At 38.3% G+C, this 23,397-nt stretch overlaps 1 protein-coding gene across 2 annotated transcripts; it reads right to left on the minus strand.

Annotated features, from left to right (window-relative positions):
• Positions 1–5,006: 5,006 nt before the first annotated feature.
• Positions 5,007–23,363, minus strand: ints9 (integrator complex subunit 9). Of its 2 annotated transcripts, none has more exons than XM_026922618.3 (17): positions 23,222–23,363; positions 21,810–21,937; positions 21,076–21,136; positions 20,877–20,939; positions 19,053–19,192; positions 18,264–18,350; positions 17,889–18,009; positions 17,172–17,306; positions 16,884–16,995; positions 16,126–16,306; positions 15,173–15,233; positions 14,636–14,807; positions 14,083–14,207; positions 13,747–13,914; positions 12,391–12,489; positions 11,579–11,716; positions 5,007–6,589 (listed from the first exon to the last, which is right to left on the minus strand). In XM_026922618.3, the coding sequence occupies exons 1-17, from the start codon at positions 23,228–23,230 to the stop codon at positions 6,413–6,415; spliced, it is 1,977 nt and encodes a 658-aa protein (XP_026778419.1). In that variant the 5' UTR covers positions 23,231–23,363; the 3' UTR covers positions 5,007–6,412. The 2 variants fall into 2 exon arrangements, with proteins under 2 accessions (XP_026778419.1, XP_026778421.1); XM_026922620.3 differs by lacking the exon at positions 5,007–6,589 and adding an exon at positions 6,612–9,923.
• Between the last annotated feature and the right edge of the window lie 34 nt (positions 23,364–23,397).

Here is a 23,397-nt window from a genome sequence, read left to right on the forward strand (position 1 = left end):
GAATATGTGTGGATTTGACAAAACTAATTGCAGATGTGTAGAGATAACACAACATACTACCATCAATGGAATCATCATTCACGCAGTTAAATGGTTCCAGAGTTTGTACCAAACTAGAGGCAAGCTGAGGCTTTTGTCAGGTCCTGTTAGCTCCAGAGAGCTGAGGGTTCACAACTTTTATCACTCCTTTTGGTAGCTTGTGCTTCAGTGTTTTGTGCAATACACTATTTGGCCAAAAGTTTGTGGACACCAGACCATCACTTACGTTTGCTTGTTAACCCCATTCCATTCCATATGTATTCCCCTTTGCTGTTATTATAACCTCCACTTTTCTGGGAATGTTTTCCACTAGATTTTGGAGTGTAGCTGTGGGGATTTGCCCATTCAGCCGCAAGAGCATTAGTGAGGTCAGGCACTGATGTTGTGTGAGAAAGCCACTCAAGTGCTTCCACACCAACCTTGGTAAACCATGTTTTTATGGACCTTGCGTTGTGTACAAGGGCATTGTCATGCTGGAACATGTTTGGGCCTCTTAGATCCAGTGAAGGGAAGTCTTAATGTTGCAGTTGCAACATTCTTTACAGTAGCATGCTCCCAACTTTGGGCAACACTTCGAGGAAGGTCCACATATGGGTGTGATAGTCAGGTGTCCACTTACACTCGCCGGTCACTTTAATAGGAACACATACACCTGCTCATTTATACAGTTATCCGATCAGGCAATCATGTGGCAGTTCCTGGAATGTTCTCACACAACAGTCTCTAGCATTTACACAGAATGGTGCGAGAACCAAAAAATATCCTGTAAGCGGTGGTTCTGCAGACTGAAACACCTTGTTGATGAGAGAGATCAGAGGAGAATGACCAGACTGGTTATTCTCAGCCAAACTGGACAGTTGAGTATTATAAAAAAAAATCAAAACACCTGGTCTTTTTCCAGTCTTCAACTGTCCAGTTTCAGTGAGTCTGTGCCAATGATAGCCTTAGATTCTTGTTCTTGGGTGACAGGAGTGGAACCTGATGTGGTCTTCTGCTGTTGTAGCCCATCCACCACAAGGTTTGATGTTTTGTGCATGTTGAGATGCTTTTCTGCTCACCATGGTTGTAAAGAGTGATTATATGAGTTACTATATCCTTCCTGTCAGCTCGATCCAGCCTGGTCATTCTCCTCTGACCTATCTCATCAACAAGACGGTTCAGCCTGCAGACCCTCTCATTCTGTGCAAACTCTAGAGACTGTTGTGTGAGAAAATACCAGATCAGCATTTTCTGAAATACTCACTTTTTCTTCGTTCTGATATTTGATATGAACATTACCTAAAGCCTTTGACCTGTATCTGCATGATTTTTTGCATTGTGCTTCTGCCATATGATTGGCTGATTGGAAAGCTGCATGAATGTACAGGTGTTCCTAATAAAGTGGACAGTTCCTAATAAAGTGGTTGGGCTGAAAGACAATTACATGCCATGTTTGCAACACATGGCATAACTGTGGTGGTGATTGTTAATAATCGACCACAGTTTTTATCCTCTGAATTTGCCCCCTTTGCCACATTTTCCACAAATCGACAAGGAAGCAGAACAGAAAAAAAAGAAAGATGCCAAAGGAGATCCATATAACTCGTTGCTAGCCTGTAGCATCATAATGACATGGAGTTTTACCTGCTGAACTCTTTATGGGCAAGACATTGCAGTGCAAATGATGCCCAGATGGCTAAACTCTGGGGTATTTGCTAAAAAAACATGCTTATATAGAAGAATTTTAACAGTTGACACAGTACCAAAACTAAGCTAGGTCTGACACAAGGGAAATGTGTCTGGGTCAAAACTCCCAGTGTATGAGGAGTACCTGGGACAATAATTGAAACAGCTAGCATCCCACGATCATGTGTAGTTGGGACACCCATATAGGGGATATGAGAAGAAACAGGGCACATCTACAAGTGCTTCCAGAGTTGGTGCAAAATACATCTTTGGAGAAGGAAGAAATCTCTGAGGAAGGGCTTGTCATACCAGAGAGAAGAGTGCAGCCAAAGAGACAGGTAGGGCCATGCTCTTGGCTAAAAGATTATGTAATGTGAGTTAGTGGTAAAAACTATTTCCATCAGTGGGTTATTTAATACTGACCTCTGAACTCAAGGGGGTTTGGTAAGGGGCTTGAGGGGAGTATCAGCCGGACCAGAAGGGTTCACCCTCAGGGTCTGCAGGACAAGACATTAAAGTTGGCAGAGATTGCGGGTTGCACATTGAATGTGTCTTTCTGTGTCCTGATTATTCAGCCATTATGCTTACACAGAAGCCTTGCTGGTTTTGGCACAGCTGCTTTCATTCAGTTGCAGGCGATTCTTTCATTTGTGAAATTCCAGTGAAGTGAAGCAAATTAATTAACCCAAGTAAAGACCCATTGGTGCCAGGAGGTTTTAGAGCCTGGTGTGTAGCAGCCCTAGTGCTGCTGCCATATTACAATTTGGCTTGTATATGGTTATGACTGCCAACCCTTCTTTCCCTGAAGACACAGTGAAACAGCTGTTTTCTTCCCTGGAATGTCGCAGGCACTTCATCAGGCGTTAAAAAGCTTCAGCAATGCGTTAAGGGTTTTTCCCCTCTGTCCATTTTTAATTGTAAGCTTGTCTTTTGCAGATGGCCAGAAAGCCAGGCCAGTAAGGAATTCAATAAAGGCAAGCACCAATCCGATGCTGATCATTATCGTATATCAGGATCCGATCCACTGATTTATTCTTGTATACATGCTGTTAATGTGTGTGACACTGACTGATAGATGTTGTGCATAAACATGGGGCACAAATTGTCCTGAAGAAACTGGCCAAAAACAAAATGTACACAATTTTCCCCCTTACCCCAAATGTAGCTGATTAGCCAAAACGTTTGAAAACATGTCTCCTCCTTGAGTTTTGTACTGAAGCTATGAGGTGCATGCAAGTAGAACTTTGGTAGGTAAACTTACAATATGCTCAAAATATGAATGGTGAAACATGTGAGATTACTATTGCTCAGCAGCTGGAATATACAGACACCCGGCATATGCTGGCTAATGATTAATGATTTAGCTAGCACATGGCTCTTCTTGTATAGACAGTGTATAGGAATACTGACAGTGGAAACAATGTGGAAATATTAACATTTTCCCCAGACATGTTGGTAAATTGCTCAGAAAAGCCTCGGTATTACCAAAATAAAACTTTATTCGCAGTTAGCATAACCGAACTACCAGAGGTTCCATTATCTTCAGAAACCTTAACACGACTCATAGTCTGTTTGGACCTGTCTGTTTATGATACTGCCTCTGATGACATAAATAAGATAATGTTTATTCAATTCGTTTGGATTTAGTGGCTAATCCAAAACAGTAGTGACAGTTTCTGTGTTTATGTGACTAAGCCTGAGCTTTAACATCAGCACCCTGGAGGTGAGAAAGTGAGGGAGATTTGCTGACTCTGGATCCTGAGAGAGAGAGAGAGAGAGAGAGAGAGAGAGAACAACTAAAAAGGCTCCTATTACAGCTCAATGGAGTGTAACACCCCTCATCAATACACTCTCTGGGCTCAAATCCCAACATGTCCTAATGGCCAGATGTGCTCTGTTCCTCCCTCGCTGAACAAATGGGATCTGAACGGTGGACGCCTTAAGCAGCTGTTAATCGCAGGGAGTGTTTGAGTAGAGTGAGTGGTGTCAGAGCTACATTACTGAAGAAAGTCCCTCTCGGCTCAGTGGATGAACAGCTGTGCTGGTGTTAATCTGCTGCCCTCATGGGTGTGCGTTTTGATGATAAACTGGACTATGAGCCTGACTATTAAAGAAATGGTTTCGTGAAAAATCACATTTACACAATTATCCCCCTTGCTCAAATGTTATCAAATCAGCCATGTTTAATTTTCACTTCTGCTTCTTTAATTTTACACTGAAACTTCAAGGCTGAAATCCTTTCATGGACCTAAAACCAAATCCAGTTCATTAGTGATGTCATGCAGACAAGCTAATGGTACTAATAATTTACCACATGGGGCTGCAAACTAATGTATCCTCTGCAGTTGCAGCGCTAACGTAACAACACACTGAAAAAAACACAACGCAAAAAACATATATGTGTGGTGGCCTGGGGAAAACCCTTCACATTGGTAGAAGTTTGACATTTTTCATTATTAACTGAATACGTTTCTCTTCTGCATGTATCTTAAGCAGTTATAGCATGTTAAAGTCAGGTTAACCATTTGCCGAAATATATTTATAGTTTCTTAATGTTGATGAAGTGAGCTGCTGCCTTTATAACAGAATAAGGAAAAGGATATTTGTCTATCAAGACAGGAATAACCAGAATGACAATGATGATGAAGAACAAAGAGATAGTTATGAGTGAGGCAGGTTTGTCATTAGGACAGAGCTGAGACTCCTAACCTTCGCCCGATACCCGCTGTTCTGAATCAGTGTAGCCAGACTGTAAACATTCAGATGGGTGTTTAGTTTAAACAGCAGTGTTTAGTTGAACATCTAACTGTCAGATAAGAATGATATCTAGGTATTTTGTAGATGAAATCAGAGGGGCAATATGAGGAAATATTTGTGCTCTGAGTCCTCCCATTCAATAAACTGATGGTCATGATAGAAAACTAAATAGAAGTATGCAGTGATAAGTAATGTGGTTAGTCATTTTAATTCCCTCCCTACTGCAGCTCACACAATCTGAACACTACACTGAAAACCAACTCACTGGTAGTTCAGTTTTAAGCATGACTGCTCTAGCACACTTTAAAGGCCAAATTACACGGCCATCTGCAGCGCTCCATTTATTTAATTATCAAGAAGCACATTCCTTTTGAAAAAAAGCAAAACCCACAGTCCCACTAACAGGAATTAAATCAGTCTGGCTCAAAATTATTTTTAGAAGTTGTACTGGCTAGCGGAGATTATCGGGCTGCTCAGTTCTGACCTCTGGTGCCAAAACTTCAGCACAGCCACTGATTAGTGCAGGGGAGAAAAACAGACATAAGGAATCTAAGAAACATTATTTATTACAAAATTATAAAAGACTTAAACATTAATATAAAATGGAGTGAAGTAGAGATGTCTATTATTATTTCATGTACATTAAAGCTGCTTCCTGAATCTTTTTATCACGTTTCATTTCCTACTTTCCTGAAGAATCGAAAAATACATTTTTTGCACATTGTGGCTTATTAGGCAGGGCCACTTTTTTGGAACAACAGTATCATCTGATCTGATCAGATTCCTTGCACTCTTGAGCCGCTTGAACATTCCCTCCGGATGTGCCATTCAGCTTCCAGACACAAAAGTTACTAGCTCTGAATGTCATTTTTGACACATTTTACTCAAAGCTCACTTAGAATGGAAGTCTAAGGGCAGTTGTGGAGTTCCATAAATAAACATTTAAAATATGGGACTATATAACACAAACACAAAACTAAAACCATTACATTAACAATACAGGTCTTAGGATGAAATGGGCATGACAGAAAGTCTTACCTAAGCAGTTCTTAGGAAGTTTTATCCAACTTTCCAACACTGGAGCAATGCAAAGTCATTCTGCTTATTTGAGCTTTAGGTTTTGTGGTGTGGTGCCATCAGAACTACACTGGTAACACACTTGACCACAAATTCTTTCCTCTGGAGAAGTAGTTCCATCTCTGAAAGGATGGCTTGTACAGATTCAGTGTATGCATACCTTTGACTACAGAATGTGTATGATATGTTGTTTACTGATAGCATTCGAATCCCATTAGACTTCCATTTAAGTGTGTAAAGATTATATGAAATTAATACAGGACAATTTATCACAATTATTATTGCCTGTGGTTATCCTACATACATAGGTTATATATACAGAAAATTTCCCCACCAAAATGTGCCATTTTCCAGAGATAAATCACTGTGTAGCTCTATATTACAGTTAATAATAAATTAACAAAATTCCTGAATTATTAAATATGAGTGAAGATGCGCCTTGTTCATGATTTTAAAAAATAAAGATTTTTAGTAATTTGTAGTTTATTGCTAACCTTTATAAATTGATATACAGACCTACACAGTAACTTTCCTTCTGAATGCAGTGCATTCTGGGAATTTTTAAATGGCTCAAGAGTAGGAGGAGTAGGACACAAACTGATGTCATTAGTGCTAAAAGGAATGCTAGCTCAGGAACATGTCCTACTTCAAGAAATCAGTGAAGTACAGTGTTCGCCAGTGGGGACTTCCTGCCCTGAGACGCATCTCTCTCATGTTTAGAGTGAGCTTCTGTTTTTACTTAAACCACAAATAGCCTCAGTGGCCTCAGTCGCATCCCAGTGCTCACTGCTCACTGCTACTGACCCACTGGATCATCACCACGCTGTGTGCAGCCACACTGAGGTCAGAGAGTCCAGACTCAAAAATTCAGAGGTCAGAGCTTCTGGAGGAAGCGGAGCACCAGGTCCCTGAGGGCAGTGCGCAGTGGCTCGTTGTTGTCACACACGATGTGTGTCGCATCCTCCTCCAGCTGGATGAGTGCATCCTCGGCTTGCAGATGCAGGATGTGACCGTCTGCCGTCTCCTCCACCTTCACCTCTGAGATTCCACTCTGACCACAAACAAGAAGAATAAAGCACAGTGAGTTGTGGAAGCTCAGGCACAACAATATCAACAACAACAATATGCAAATTAAAATATAGCAAATATTAATACAACTGGAGAAAAAGAAAAGATAAAAGTCCCTGCTAAAAAAAGTATATAAAAGAAATTAAAGATGACAAAAATTTGAAAGGATAATTTATGATGATTTTTAAAAGTGCCTACAAGCTGTGTAGAGAGTATACTAACAGAATAAGAGTAGTATATGTACAAGTAACGTATTATAAATCATGTAAAATGCAATACCCTATGACTGTACTGAATTCCAAAAGAAATCGGTCTCTCCAATTTCTCTGTCGATTGCACTTTGGACAGACAGTTCTAGAAGCTAAATGCAAACCTGCTCCAGTGCTGCGTCTGTACTTAATGTACCTTTGCATTTTATAATTTGGCTAAGCCACGACATGCAAATAGACCTCAGACGTGTTCTGACTCAGTAGTTTCCACACTGCAGGCAATGGTAATGATAAAGAAATGAAATATTCCTGACTTCACCTTTTTTTTTTTTTTTTTTTTTTTTAAAACTGTATGCAGGACAATTCTGGGACATACATCAAGCTCAGGACATACATCAGACATCAGAATTTTGCAAAAAAACAAAATGTGTGTGTGTGTGTGTTTCTGCCTAGCTTATAGCTGCAATTTAATTAATGTTATTATTCGTTTTCAGTTTTGCTTCGTTGTGATTTGGCGAACAAAAAACAGCTTATGAAAAAAAACTGCCTTGATTTTAGGGATATGACTTAATCTGTGTCCCACTTCTCATTCTTAAACTTCCCAGCGTCATTCACATCGTTAGCACATTTGCATTACACATCATTACCCGATCTGCAGGACCTGAATCCCCTGTGTCACTCCCACATTTGGCTTTAATATTGTGACTTGATCTGCATTATTACCCTGTGTTCCCTGCGTCTTGGTGAGCGGGGGCTGGCAATGCTGTTACCCGATAGTATATATATTATACTATATAATATACTATAGTCTGCACATAGTATCTGTGCAGTTTATCATATTTTCCAACATTACTTGATTCAAACTTGCATGTGCATAAACAGTAACCAGTAACAAAATCACCTTATTCACCTTACTGTTTTTTTTGCAGTGCTGAATTAGATTTTTTTTATGCTGCTTGACCTAGGAGGTAATTTAGCCCAGGAATAACTTCTCAAAATTTTTCTAGCCAGGGACCCATTTAACTGTGAAATTTTACACATTTTTTTAAACATATTTTTACATATTTTCTACACATCTACACATTTTACACATCCACACTTATTTTATGAAATAATTCAAATATTCAAATATTATTATAATATAATATTATTTTATTACTTATTATTACTCATTATTTAAATGTGTACAGTACTATTTTTTTTGGAGCTTTTTGTTCCTGAACATTCCTTTTTTTTAATTATTGAGGTTTGAATGTAACCAATTCCATTCAAATGATCAGTCAAACAGGCTAATAACTATGACAACTCAATAATAAATATAATACTTTTGATGATTTCCACCAATGTTTAAAAAAATATATAATAAATTAAACTTGGCCACTATAAATTCCAGTCTTTCTTCTTTTGAATCAATTTAATTGCTCTGATCTGAGTTGTTATGTTTCACTGCCCAGACTCTGTGGATTTCCCCATGCTGTTATACACCATATCTTTGCAGTTGGATAAGGTTTTGATGCCAGTGTGCTGTGTTTTGCATAAACCAACTAAACTAATGCATTAAGGCTCGCACAGCTAATTCAATAAAGTGTTCATAGAGTTTGACTGTATTGGGTTTATGATATGCAATCTTCAGCAGCATCGTCCTAGGTCTCTCTCTCTCTCTCACTCACACACTCACTCACACACACACACACACACACACACACACACACACACACACACACACACACATAGCTAATCCTGCCAGCTTTCCACAGGCAGTTAGCATATCGATCACGCACTAATGAAACTGGATGGTGAGTGTGCTGCAGTATTTTCTGCAGCGATGTTAAAGGCCTGCCATATGACCCTGACTAAAGAGGACTCGCTGCACTTTTAATTAGCTGGTGATTGAAGACGTGCTGTATGTTTTAGTGCTTACTACGCACCTTTAAGTCTCAGGAGGAGTTCAGAACACCTTCTTTCCCACGACTCTTAGCTATGCAGCCTGAGAGGGCAGCCTTATATACAACAGATAACCTATATAACTTGGATCAAGCCCAGATCCCACTTTATCCCAGATAAAAACAAGTTCACAAACTTTCTCTCTGCACTTAATCCTGCACATACAGCAGAAAAAGATCAGCTCATCTGTTGGGGCTCTTGCTGTTGCACCTTTACAGGATGGTGAACTGTTTTATTTTTATTTATTTATTTATTTTTTAAATGCTAAAGTGAAATGGTTGCAATGCTCATTTGTTTAGCTTCAGCTCTGATCTGCAATGCTTCACCCAATCAATCCAACCAGTCAACGTTTTTGAACATCAGGTGTGCTAGATCTGGTGCAGAATTATTTTCTGTGGTCCTTTTACAAATTGTTTATCGTCCACAGTTTGTCACTCTGCATTTAATTAATGAAACTTATACCACAGTTCTTCTGAATTCCGATTGGTCAGAAAGTGTTGATCAATTTTCTGTAACAGCAGCCCTGACAATACTTCTGGCCCCAGGGCAAATCCAAGGCTTATGCTAACACATTCTTATTAATACATTTTTCATTTCTATAAGTTGCTTACACATGGTGAACACAAACAGATTTAAAATTAAAAAAAAGGGTCTAATTGTTGATATGGTTAATTTTTGTGTGAGGAGATGTTTATTTAGAATTTTTGGAGTTAGTCTCCAGTGTCAGCGCTTAGTAACAGAATTAAAGCTGTTTTCGGACATGAGAAAGTCTTGAGGACGGAGGGTTTGGGAGTCTCAGGACCAGCTGAAAAGCTGCGTTTTCTTGTCTTTTTAACTTCAAGAGAGAAAAAGAGAGACTTGTGAGGGAGTGTCTGCTATAATGTAAGTGTTAACAGGAACTTGTTTTGAAAACAATCCACAACATTAAACAGTAAAAATAAGTTTTTTAATAACACCCATATTTTGGACAATCTCGGAAGCTGCTAGAATTTCCAAACTTCCTTAATGCAGCCATGAAAAATAATAAGTAGTGTTCTTTCAGTCCACGCTGATGGTGTTATAGCTACTCTCTTTCCAGTTTAATCTGTGTGTGCTCCACCTCTCTGCCTCAATTTGGAGTGCCATCAGGGGTCTAATTCTCAAATCCCACATCCTTTCTCCTGCCTAAAGTGTCACACACACACACACACACACACACACAGAGTAGAAAATGGATCACAGCTTTCTCGTGTCTTACGTCACTACATTTCACTCCGGATCATTTAGAGCTGGTAATGGAACAGAAATGAAGCGCCTCTCGCACACACCGTGTTCGCCAACACTCTCTATATTGCACACAAGAGACCCTTATACTATTAGAAGTGGACGGCTTCATCCATCACCCTCCATCTCTCCCCTCTTAATGGGGATTTAACAGTAACACAGATGGGATTACACTGCACTAATTCCCTGCCTCTATGGATGTGCATGGCCCAGAGACCATCAAACAACATGATAAAATACTACTGCAATAATAAGAAGCTTCTTTAATGTAGCACTTTTCGTTCATTTCCTGTATCAAATTAAACAGTGATGTACTCTAATTAGAATTCCTGGACAAAACCAAACTTTCAGACACACTGGCTCTAAAACTGAAAATCGACTGCTGTGATTATAACTTTGCTTATTTGTATGGCTGTCTGGGAAAACCCATCGGACGTCGCTGCGGCTAACTTCTGGAAAACCAAGTACGACATAAAATTGAGTTTTGACCAAAATGGAGTTTTTCTGCCACTACTTTGACATCTCTACTTTAAGAAAACATAAAAATTCCTTTACCAAGCAACATGGAAATGACTTTATTTTGGTTATTTTATAACCTCGCCTTGGCTGCTTATAAAGATCATACTGGGTTAGGAGTAAGTTTAGCAAAAGCAGCACTAATGCTGCATTCCACTTACCTTGTAAGTGGAAATTTGCAGGTTATTCCCTGTTGTTTTTTTGTTAGCAACAAGCGAGCATGAAAACTGAGATGAGTGATGTATATTTTCCACCCCAAACATCAAATGGTATAGTCAATGTTATAGATTTAACAAGCAAATATGTCAGTATGTTGATTGATCCATTGAGCCATGCTGATCTGACGTCACTCCACAAACTGGGAAGGAAATTGTAGTTAAGAAGACTACCCCGAGTTGACTTGAGGGGGCGTATTCTTTGGCTTTTCCTGGTTGGAGGCTGGGAATTACAGCTTGCGACCTCAGTCTGGCTAAACATGTCTAAAACCTTGCTAGATAAGTGTGCTTTTTCTCACACTGACTGTTGTTGGATAGCTAGGTGCCATAACAAAATGGACATAAGCCTATTCAATTTAGTGAGTAATCAGATACTTAAGAAATGTCTGAAATGATCCTGTAGCGTCACATCATCAACATAGAAAGAGCACATTTCCCACTGTAAACATGTAATTATTTAAAACTGGTTAGTAAGGTTGATTTATTTCATAAGTAGGTTATAAATGTTGAAGTAGGAGAGATGGAACTGGAATGAAATATCTGAATGCAATTTTCTCTCTTAACCAGATTTTAAAATGTTAGAAGTTTTACTTCTGGTTGAGATACATGCAAAAGAGGAAGACATTTCATTTCAGGAAAACCTTTCCGAATTATATATAGTATAAAAGGGTTTTCCAGGCCACTACACATTTATTATACCAGTGTGTCTTACATCCAAATATAGGATACGACACTGTGATAATTCCTCCTTGTAGAATAATTTATGATATTATTACGATATTTATATATGAACATTTATTTGGCCCATGCCCAGCTTTCTCCCACCTTGTGCAGTGAGGCGAGGAAGGCCTCCAGAGGCACATCTCCGCTCAGCAGGGGCTTCGGGCTCGACAGCTCAGGAACCTCCTCCATCAGCCTCTTCCTCTTCTTACTTGGAGCTACAGGAGCAGGCTTGGGCACCAGCTACACACACACACACACACAAACCGCATACAGGAGAAATGCTGCTATTCTTCTCAAGAAGGAGTAAGACCTTGAGTTTGTAAGAACTTGAAGTACTTAGTGAGTACCTAAGAGGTTGTAAGTACTTGCACGACTAAATACATGTTCAATGTCGTTTCACCTTGTCAGTTCCTTTCTAAAGATGATCACAAGTGCTTAAATAGTTTAAGAGACTGTGTAAATGTCATATTGACTCAAGTAATCACCACATGTTCAAGACAAAACAGATGCTCTAAATAAGACCAGAAACATTTTTATGGAATCATGAAAGGGAGAAATCGGCCTAACAAGAAGAAAGAAATGGATGTGGAACTAAAAATCACATCAGGCTGTGTTGCTCACAGTCCATCCATCTCTCTCTGACACACACACAGACACACACAATTTCCAGTTTCAATTTTCAGACATTCAGGCACTTAGACTGAAACATGATAAGGCAATGAACACAAGTGTTCATTATCCCTCATTTTTTGACAACTTACAAAAAAAAAAAAAAAAAAAAAAAAATCTGCCTTTCACATGAAAGTGCAGATAGTCTTTAATTGCCCATAGAAAGCTAGAATATTTTTTAAAGTGACTGAGATTATTGCACTTATCCTTCAGACGTTTATCATTAATCACTGTTGCACACAAACCTGGAGGAGGTGCTTATTGTCCTTGGATTGTAGAACTGCCGACACGTTTGCCACAGAGATGCCAGGTTTAATCTCAGAGGGTACAAGAGTTTTAGCAAGCTGAAAGCAGAAAGACAGAGGATTTAGATTCTATGTTCCAGCTTGTTTCTGATCATCTTGCAACGTCACATTGAAATCAAGCTCCTGTTTATCACAGCTTATATCTCTCATGTATCTTGAAAGAGTTAAACTATCATGTGAAAATATTTGTGACAATGACTAAAAACCAATTGAACTCCTTCCAATTGAACATCCCTTATCAAACACACTTCCCAATTGCTTCATATGGAATTTCTCTATAAGGACAGTCAGTTTCACACAGAAGCTTTACTGTGCCTCTTACAGGACATCCAAGAGGACTTTGGGGCTGTCCAGACCTGTTTTTTTTTTTTTTTTTTTTAAACCTCCCCTCAGTTGTGTGGTATGCATGTTCCCCCTCAAAAGATAAAAAACCTACTTATAAAAATGTATGCAATTAATCAAACAATTAAGACAATTTCCAAACAAGCTTGTTTGAATGTTCAAATTCTCTACCTCTGTCACCTGCCTTTTCCCAAGATTCCACATTTCAAATGCATTTTTGACAGCAATATGTATGTAAGTGCAAATTAATGCCTCTGTAATTTCTAGAATTAGAAATGTAACGCCATTAGATTCACGCACACATACATCTAGAAATACTTATTATTAGGAGTGTAACAATCAGATGATTTGGATCGATGCATCAATTTAAAAGGCAAATGACTTAAATGAATCCAGCCAACAATCATAAATCAGTTATAATTATTATTATAACTTTATTCTTGATTAGAATTTAAATTGATTTGCAATCATAACTCGATTTATTATCAATTCACAGTGATTTGAAAACAATTATTATCAAAAAAAGGACACACAACTGTTACATAAAAAGTAATTCATTTTTTAAACTGAGGTGTAAATAGGTTAGCAAGATGACTGGCCCAGAACAATGCTACTTAGAATAGTCTTTCTCCACCCCAGGTTCTGAACAGAGTTTGTCACATATTGATCGGAGGCTACTAAATTGAATCGTTGAATCTTTTTATTTCAGTGGTATCATTAAATATCGAATTGTTGCCTTATGAACTGAAATCGTATTGTAACATGTACAACCCTGAGGTTTGAACTTCTTCTCATTAGACAATATGAACGCTGCTCAAGCTGCATTTTCATATGAGCTACCTAAAAATACTATGTGATTAATTTAATTTAGTACGAGGCTGGATGGGTGGAATTTTTTAGTTTTTTAAATAAAGACACACACACACACACACACACACACACACACATACTAACCTCGGGCAGAAGGTGGACACGTTCATACGTGCGGTGGAAGGGCAGATTGAGAACGGAGCATCGGCTATAGGGCAGAGGTGGAGGTTGCAGCTCCAACATCAGATCAGACCGGTGAGACTGAGAGGGAGGAGGCTGAGTGTACTGCTCTGGACATACCACATGAAGTGGCTAACACACATACACACAGCCAGACATTAAAAAAAGCAAGAGAAGAAAATATACACACTATTACAGAACCACAGTTCTAATTTGTCAGTAGTGTAATGACCTCAAGGTTTGAGTTTGCTCTCACAAGCAAAGACGCAAAGCTTATGGCAAGGGAATCACAGTGTGTACCTGAACCTCCTTCAGAAGTTTGGAAACCTGGTGGAAGTTGAGGCGTGTGTCGATGGGGCAGTACACACACTTCATGGCCAGTGGCTGGTAGGGTGCCAAAGCGTCCAGGTAGGAGAAATCAGGCTCTGTACGGAGACCAGTACTATTACTTTTTATCCAAACCAGCATGTTTAATCCATAAATACTGAGATACATGGTTTTGATGTCAGCCAATGACTATTGTCAGCCAATGGGCATACTAGTTAAAAGTAATTTAAAAGCTTTCTTTTCTAGACAAAAAATTTTAAATATGCATCTTCTGTAGTTACTGTTCAATCTGTATTTGCAAAAACCAATATTCTACCAATAAGTATAATACTTGCATATTTGGGCAGGAATTAACTCCTAATTCTTATTTAACTCATTATTCACGTATGTATAGTCCCTTGTTTTTGCTTGTTAAATGTAAATCTGAGTTATTACACTGATACAGACTGTAATGTAGGACACAAATCTTTGTATGCCTAAATTTCCACTGTTGCAGATGTGTGTATGTATTAGTGTGTGTGCTGACCGGTGAAGATGATGGTGTTGAGACTGGATTTGCCCCACAGCTCCATGAAGTGCACTACATCCCCGAACCTCAGTGAGGGATGCCCTGTAAACACCACACACGGCTGTCTGAAGTCGCTGCTGAAATCGCCGTGGATGCTTGGGTAATGCTTCAGCTTGTTGGTCTGGATCAGCTGTATGTGTGTAAATGAGGAAAATAATGGATGAATTAAAAGAAAAGCCACAATGTGAAGCAAAGTCTGTTACATTCTTATATTAGGAATCTATATTGGCTGCTACTTTGTACATATAGATCTTATACAATGGCGTAGTGAGTGTGTGTATCCATGTCCTCATGAATGTGGCCTAAACCATAGCATTATTAGGATGAGATTATATCTACATGTGAAGCTGGGAACTATACATCCTTTACAGGTGCAACTCAGTGATTTCTTTTCTGTTAGGAGACACAATGTCTGAGTTTTCTCCCTTCACCTCCAAAAACATTCTTCACAATATATAAATGTGCACATTTATAGATGTTGGTATGAAGATTTACCTCAGCATGTGGGAAAGGAGGTTCAGGGAGGTAAGCCTTGGACTGCTTAGTCTGACACAGCCTTGAGACAACAGAGATAAAGAGACAGAAAAACAGGTAAATTAAAAAAAGACAGACTGTCCTTAAAGCCCTCATATATTTCCATCCAAACTGAAAGTTTCCTGACACCTTTGAAGCATCAGAAAGGCACTTCAGATGGGCTGGAGGTCAAAGTGAATCTAACTGCATTTCCCATAGCGAGAAGAAAACCTTGTTCCTAAAGAAAGTAGCTTCTAAATAGTGAAATTATTTTGTTGCCTGAGCGGTGGAGAAATTCTTAACATATTCTACATGGTTTTGAACTGATGGAAGAACGTAGAAAATAAAATGATGTAGTTCCAGCGCAGTGGACCTGTTTTGCATAATTGATATTGAAAGACTCGTAATAGGGGACAAGTTGGAAAAGAGCTGTACAAGCATCTAATTTTAATCAAGCTCTAATTAAAGTTTCAAAACCTCAAATCATAGTTTCAATAAAACTTCCCAAAAAAAAGTGATTCTGCATAATCTTCGGATAAGGGCACAGCAAAAACACATCGCAGTTGATGCACCGGAAGTCAAAACATCTTGCTGTTTACTACCTGCCCTCTTGTTTGAAAGACAGCTACGGCCCTCCCTACTCTTCTGAAATACTGTGAAAGGCTCTGGGATTTTTAAAGTTCATTCTGGTCAGCTCTCATAAGCAGTTCTGTTGAAGTGTAACAAGCCATTTAGTTTACAAACCTGTTGTTGGTACTATATACATTCTCAATACTAAAGAAGCAAATGTTGGACACAAAACATTTCTTGGTTGATCGACAGAATTTAGGGATAAATTGTTTTCTTTGAAAAATGTCGATGTTTCCTTTTGTCATCTGACCTACGAGATCAACTCTGGATCTAAAAGTTTATAAGACAATAATCAGACTGCGTACCACTCTGCAAAAATCTGGGAGAACTCCAGCGAGCTGTTGGCCACAGGTGAGATGAAGTAAAAGGGTGTGCTTCCCAGGTTAGCAGAATCCATGAACTGGTAGAGGCACTCCAGCAGGTCGTAAATCACACCAGAGGAGTAACACGGCACCAAAACGTTCCCTCCAGCTCGGATTGTCATGGCTGAGAAAGAGAGAGAGAGAGAGAATAAAAGAAATAAAAAGGTAAGTGAGAATGAGATAAATTAGGAGAAGAAGCAGAACAGGGTTTATGATTCATTTACAAGGAATGTGGCTTGGTAATTCTTCACACTGACAGATATAAGAGATATGATCCCTGTGTGTGAATTGCTCCCCACGCACAGCATTGTGAATTATAGGTATTCTACACAAGCTAGCATTAATCATTTGGATCTATTAAAGTGCGATAAGGGATTTCACAAGTTCACTAAATATTCTCCATTTAGCTTTCAGACAAGACTAGAAAAATGGCAAAACTCTGCACCTATATACAGTAGCGCACATAAATAATTGCAGTATAATATTTAGCATTTGATGTCTTATTGGTTTCCCCTGAATGCTTGAAACACTAAACAAAACATTTATAAATATTTTCATTGTGTGGTTTATATTTAGAACTACACTGTAGGTAATAAATGGCTGTTGAATATAATGACATGTAAATGAGGATAACATATCCCCAGACCTCAGTAACACACAGTAAATACACAAAGTGTTTGAGCAGTCTTTCCTCAACTGACCCAGGTTGCTGCAGAATTCTCCCAGCATGCCGTCTGGGTTGGCCGTGGGGATCTGGGTCAGGCCGGTTAGGATCAAAACGTCACTGTTCTTCAGAGAGCTCTGGTCCATAGGCTGCATAAAACACAACATGATTGAGACTAAACCAATCCCGCCTGCTGCTCTGCCAGGCCAGAATGCTCGATCAGCAGAAAATAATGCTAATGACACACTGGAACTTTTTAGTGTAAGGTTTCATGTGTTTCACTAGTGTGCAGCAGGGTAGTGAGCGAGCTCAGTAAAGTGCTGACCTGAGGGTGTGTGGTGAGCAAGGACGAGCCGGAGACATAGGACACTTTCTCATAGTGAGACTGGATGATCCAGTTTGAACTGCCCAGGGAATACCCGGAGCTCAGAGGGGTGACCTGCACTGCACCAAACAACTCCTAGTGTCAGGGAGGAAGGAGAAATGAGAGAGAAAGAAGAAAGAGTAAATTTTCCTCAATATTAATGTACCAGATAATTATTTCTAGTCATCTCATTTTTATCTACTACTCCTTAACATTTAGAAACAAATTAGTTTATACTTTATCATTTTAAAATATTAGTAACAGCCTGGTTTACTTTATTTACATTATATAAGGAATTGGTCAAATGCTGTTATAGGAAAATTAGCAATGACAGAGTGGTGTAATGCAGCCTGATGCAAAGGGGTGTTGCTGTTACGACCCTAAAGTTGATTATTTTCCAATGCGCAGCTTTTGATTTGATGCACTAGAGTCCATAATAAAAGATTGTGTGTGTTTTGTGACACTGCCCTATGGTTGGTGTGTTTCATAACCTGTTATGAAAAACTAAATATCATGACATTCACTGTATTGTGAAAAGTAGGATGATGTGATCGGTTTCACCATGTTGTCTATCCTTAATGTCAATAAACCAGATGTTTACGTCAAGTTGAAAATATGCATGAACAGGCTGATGATGATAAACAGTTGTGGTGAAGGGGAATTGATGTAGGGACGTACCACTTTCTGTGAGTAGCCCACCAGCTGTACTTTACTGAGAGCAGAGTTCACTTCCTGCATACTGTAGCACTTCTTCCACGACCACACTTCCACTGCATCCTTCAAAGGCCCAGGCAGCAGCCTAAACACACACAGCACAGCACAACACAACATTGATTTAAAACAGCAGGAGGACATGGAGGAATTTCCGTCATCACACATATTTAGAAATGCTGACATTTTTCATGCGGGTGAAGGTGTAGAGATGTCATAGTGCATTTTAATAATTTACTTGGCATTAAAAACATATTAACCAATTTAATATACTAGACAGATTATTTTAATGGGTTAAAATTTTGTATTCAGTTATACTTTAAAAGGCCACCACTTCCTTACCTCTGTATTTCCTTGTTCTTCCAGCAGGTGGCAGTCTGAGCCTTTGGAACTCTTTCCATGAAATTAACCAGCTCCTCCATCAGCAGTCTGACACCAAGAAAGACCATAAATGTATTTAAAGCAGCAACATCCAACGTTTTTTACTATTTACCATATTTAACAGGACAATAGTATAGGGTGCAGAGTATTAGGCTGCTTTCAAATATTGTGTGTTCACCGTCTTTATGAACAGTATGAAGTCTTGCAAAAGAAAAAAAAATTACAATTTGCGACATAATTACTGCTTTTCAGTATGACGGGGATTATGAAATTTCAGCTGGAGGTTGATGCAAAGTGTAATTACACCGAATAGTAATAAGACACAGTCTTCATAGAAATTCAAACTGAAGCTCTTGACTTGTATCTGCATGATTTTTTGCATTGTGCTGCTGCCATGTGATTGATGGATTGGATTTGTTTCGTTTGATTTGTTTAACACTAGATCATTTTTTAAATGACTGAATGCTTTTTTTGTCAGATTATCCATTTGTTCATCGTGTTTGCTCTCTCATCCTCTCATGTTGATGACAAATGCACTCGATACACCCTGACTGTGGAACAGAGGAATTTTGCCTGTGTACACGGTGTGTACCAGAAAGCAGGAAATCCTGCCTCATCATATTTCAGTCCAGGAAACATCTGGAAGACCTGACTCCATGGAGACAACCCCACTGTTTCCAGGTCATGTAGTTGGACAGAAATCACAATCAAATTCAATTGTTTATTAAAAACGGGCTGTAAATAAGATACCTGCCGATCTGGAAGGTGGGTTCGGTGGCGTAGACGGTGCCTGAGAAGCCGGTGTGCTCAGTGATGTAGGGCAAAGCCATCATGCAGTGGTAGTTAGAAATCAGGATGACATCGATAGTAGACAGGTCGAGCAGCTCTCTCTGGGGAAAAGGAAAAAAAAAAAAAAAGACCCAACCACTCAGATCCACTCAGAATCAGCACACCAAGGTTATAAAACATTTTCTAAATGTGGAACAGTAATGATTTGAGTCTTGAGTTCTTCACTTAAGAGCAAAAATTGGAAACGCAAGATTAATATTAGTTGTCATGTTATATATTTTTATAAATAGAGCATTCTCTTAAAAAGCCACACTTGTCAAAATGTAGCCAGGAATAGTTTTTTTGTACTCTAATGGGTACAGTGATTTACACAACACAATGACATTTGTTGAAGCTAATAGAATTTGGGGCTCTATTTGGACCATATTATTTTCACATGGGGAGGAGGTATGTTTGAGATTTTACTCCCTTTATATCCATCATGTCAGTATTTTTTACAGACTGTGCTGCAAAGATCTCACTGTCTGTACCCTACTATTCAATGACCTGTAGAAATAACCTCAGGTAATATGACCACTGACCACTTTATTAGGAACACCTGCTTATTCATCCAATCAGCCAATCATCTGGAAGCATCATAATGCAGATACAGGTCGAGCTAATGTTCACATCAAACATCAGAATGTGGAAAAATTGTAATCTCAGTGACTCTGACTGTGGACGTTTGAGTATTTCAGAAACTGCTGATCTACTGTGTTTCTTTTTTTCATGAACAACACTCTCGAGATTACACAGAATGGTGTGAAAAACAAAAACACTCCTGAGGAATTTTATGTTAACTCAAATAACCACTCTTTACAGCGATGGTGAGCAGAAAAGCATGTCAGAATGTGCAACATGTTAAACTTTGATGCGGATGGGCTACAGAAGCAGAAGAGCACATCAGATCCCACGCCTGTCAGCCAAGAACAGGAATTTGAGGCTGCAGTGGGCAGAGGCTCACCAAAACTGGACAACGGAAGATTTTAAAAATGTTGCCTGCTCTTTTTTCCAGGTGTTCCCAATAAAGTGGATAGTGGGTGTATATCCCGTCTAAACAGACATGCTGAGAAAAATATCCTTGGGGACACCCATTTTTCAGTATGGAGACACTGACATACTCTGAAATCAAGCCAAAACCAAGTAGTGACAGAGTTTAAAAAGCAGAACAATAAAATATATATGACTTTGGTAAGGACTTAGAAAAACACTGCTTCTAGATACAAGTCACTGAGCACCTAGGAGAGGTATAGCCTTTATACATGTCACGGGTCTGTATTATTAATGATCAAGTACAACATGTGTAGCCTCAAGCCCTAAAGCAAGTGCTTACAATAAAAGACTAAGCAATCAGTTTGCATTAAAGTTGTGAGGTGTGCGTAATGTGCATGGAATTTTTTGTGCATACATCATGAAGACACTCCCATGAAGGTAATTTATTACACAGATCGCTTACTCCGTGGGAATCGTTCATAATTACAACACATACCCCCAAGCAACATTACTCACCTGATATTCCCTATCCAAATAGTCCTTTATATTCAGACTTACTTTCAGGGAAATACAGTACTGTAATATGTGCTCAGTGTTGTGTAATGACTTGTTACTAAGGACGGACTTACAGACATAATTTCCAGACCTGAGAGAGGAATTTAGATGCTAATTACATAGAGCCTAATTATACAGTAATATTATTACTATCACTATTACTTATTGGTTATATTATACTACATATTTAACACATACCTCAGGAAGACAAAACTCTGGCTCTGAGTCCACAAATACACGACCAGCACACTCCTTTAACTCCTTCAACAGAGAGCAGATAGAACATGTAGACAGTATGTACTGAATTCACTGTCTTAATTCAAATTCATTTTTACATGCTATTAGCTTTGCATATATGTCTTACAGCAGTAATTTAAAAAAATCATCTAAAACTCACTTTCTCAAGGTTCACTGTTCCATCCTTGGAGACCCATCCTGGGAGTTTGGACAGTCTTGGACTGAAAGATGACAACAAAAACTCATCAGTAATTTCACTGCTTTCCAGAGACATGTAAGAGTTTAAGGTGTATGTACACACACCTCCACCAGTCTTTACTGTATTATAAGAATCCACCTTCATGTTCAACACACCTAGAAAATGCTCATCATCCCAAGAACGTGCTTTAATTATTCATTTTATACTTTCATTAATATTCATTTTGTTTTGTTAGTCATCGAAAATGTCCTGAGTAAATATATGCATTTATATCCAGAACACATATACCATACACATATGCTATTCTTTAAATGGCTTACAAGTTTCAACGAATATTTTTTTATTGACCTTAAACTGTATACACTACTGGCACATTATTATTATTATTATTATTATTATTTATAGTACCCTATATTTTCTCTGATAAAATTCACTTGCATTGCCTACAGCAGATAGACGGATGAGGAATTAGGTTTAAAAATAACCTGAGACTACGGTTCTGGATTAGTCCAGCTCTATCATGATCATTTTGACCTAAATGCAAACTGTAAATTGCAAAAAACTACAGAAACTGTTTTAACACACACAAACACCACTTTTACCCCTGTGCAGAACATCCTAAACAGCTGACAAACTGTATTAGGTGTGTTAGAGCAGGAAAACAAACGTAAGAGATGAGCGATGATAAAACTGACCTGTGCACCAGAGGCAGAGGGAGGAAATACAGAGCTGAGGTGGTGTCCAGCCCGCAGTCCAGCATGATGGTGGTGCATTTAAACTTGAGAACATTGCAAGGCAACGTCGGGTGACCAGACAAACAATACTAGAATAAATAAATAAATAAAATGCTACATTAGTAAAGATAATGTGTATGTCTAGAAGAGGATGGGTTCACTTCTGAGTCTGGTTCCTCTCAAGGTTTCTTCCTCATGACTTCTCAGGGAGTTTTTCCTTGCCACTGTCACCTCTGGCTTGCTCATTAGGAATAAGTCTATATCTCTATCTATATCTGGATTTCTATAACAACATTATATAAATAAAATATATATAAATAAAACTGAATTGAAGAAGAACGAGAAAAAAACTGTAATGTTATCTTTATGCAAAGAATAAGGGAAAAAACTGATAACCAGGTATTAATAATAGGGAGGTATGAATTAATTTATATAAAAGCTTTCATACATTTAAAACACAGCTCAAACTGAAAATAGAAATAGAAACAAAAGTATCCAAAATAAATTATTAAATATTATTTAATATTATTAAATATTAAACATGCAAATAATAATAATAATAATAATAATAATAATAATAATAATAATAACAATGAAATATTTAGTACCAGTGACAAAAGAAAAAATATTTAATAAAAGTGTGTAAAAATAGGATAGAAATAAAATAATAATTTTAAATATAAAAGTAATGTAAAAGTTGGCATAACAGTAAAAATAAGGCAAATAAAAAGAGGTAAAAAAAATACTTTTTTTTTTTTTTAGCAGTTGTTTTTTTCTCCCAATCAGTGACAGATGGAGCCTGATAAATGTTTAATGGCAATGTGTTCTCCACTCTTTTTTAAGTTTCACACATAGAATATGGAGAAAGTCAGCACTAGATTATTTTAAGACACAATTTGGAGAAGTGGAAAGTGTGCTTTGCCATTCAGAGATTTATAAACTAGTAATAAAACTGTAGAGTCAATTCTAAAGGAAACAGGCAGCCAGTGGAGTGATGCTAAAAGCACTATATGCTATAACACACAACCAGGGCGAACCGCACATCTATTTAAACCGTGCTGAATAAATATAAATGCAATCTCATACACTTTAACCTGGCTAATTCTAACCTGCACGGCTTTGGGTTGCGTCCCAAATTGTTCTCCATTTCCCAAACTCGTATAGTGCTCTAGGTAGGCTGCAGAAGCCATTTCTTTACACCTTATCTAGTGGACATAAATAGTCAATATTGACACATTTTGAGATTCAGCCTTAAAAACATTAGCTTTGTTAGCCTTTTAAAACATGTTTTAGTACTACTTGTTCTATTTTAACCTAACAAATGCATTAGAGAGGTGTTCTATAAATGAAACACATTACATTTTTAAACTCACCAATTTCATAGCTGATACTGTGCGGTGAAATTTGATAAATTCGTACTAGCGAGACTGTACGAAACCGCTAATAGTTTAGCTCAGCTCAGTTCTTCTTCGGTTGTACTACCGCCGAGTTTGAAGCCGCCCCCTGTTGGCCAGGCGGGGTAGTGCGAGTTAAAAAAATCTCCACCCAC

Source organism: Pangasianodon hypophthalmus, chromosome 19 (assembly GCF_027358585.1).
Source record: "Pangasianodon hypophthalmus isolate fPanHyp1 chromosome 19, fPanHyp1.pri, whole genome shotgun sequence".
Taxonomy (NCBI): Eukaryota; Metazoa; Chordata; class Actinopteri; order Siluriformes; family Pangasiidae; genus Pangasianodon; species Pangasianodon hypophthalmus.

What these genes read in the sequence shown, in the direction of transcription:
- ints9 (XM_026922618.3), bottom strand. An exon ending in TCCCAGATTTTTGCAGAGTG is followed by an intron (nt 15,234 to 16,125) that starts GTACGCAGTCTG and finishes TGTTGTCTCAAG; the next exon opens with GCTGTGTCAGACTAAGCAGT. An exon ending in ACAATAAGCACCTCCTCCAG is followed by an intron (nt 11,717 to 12,390) that starts GTTTGTGTGCAA and finishes GTGTGTGTGTAG; the next exon opens with CTGGTGCCCAAGCCTGCTCC.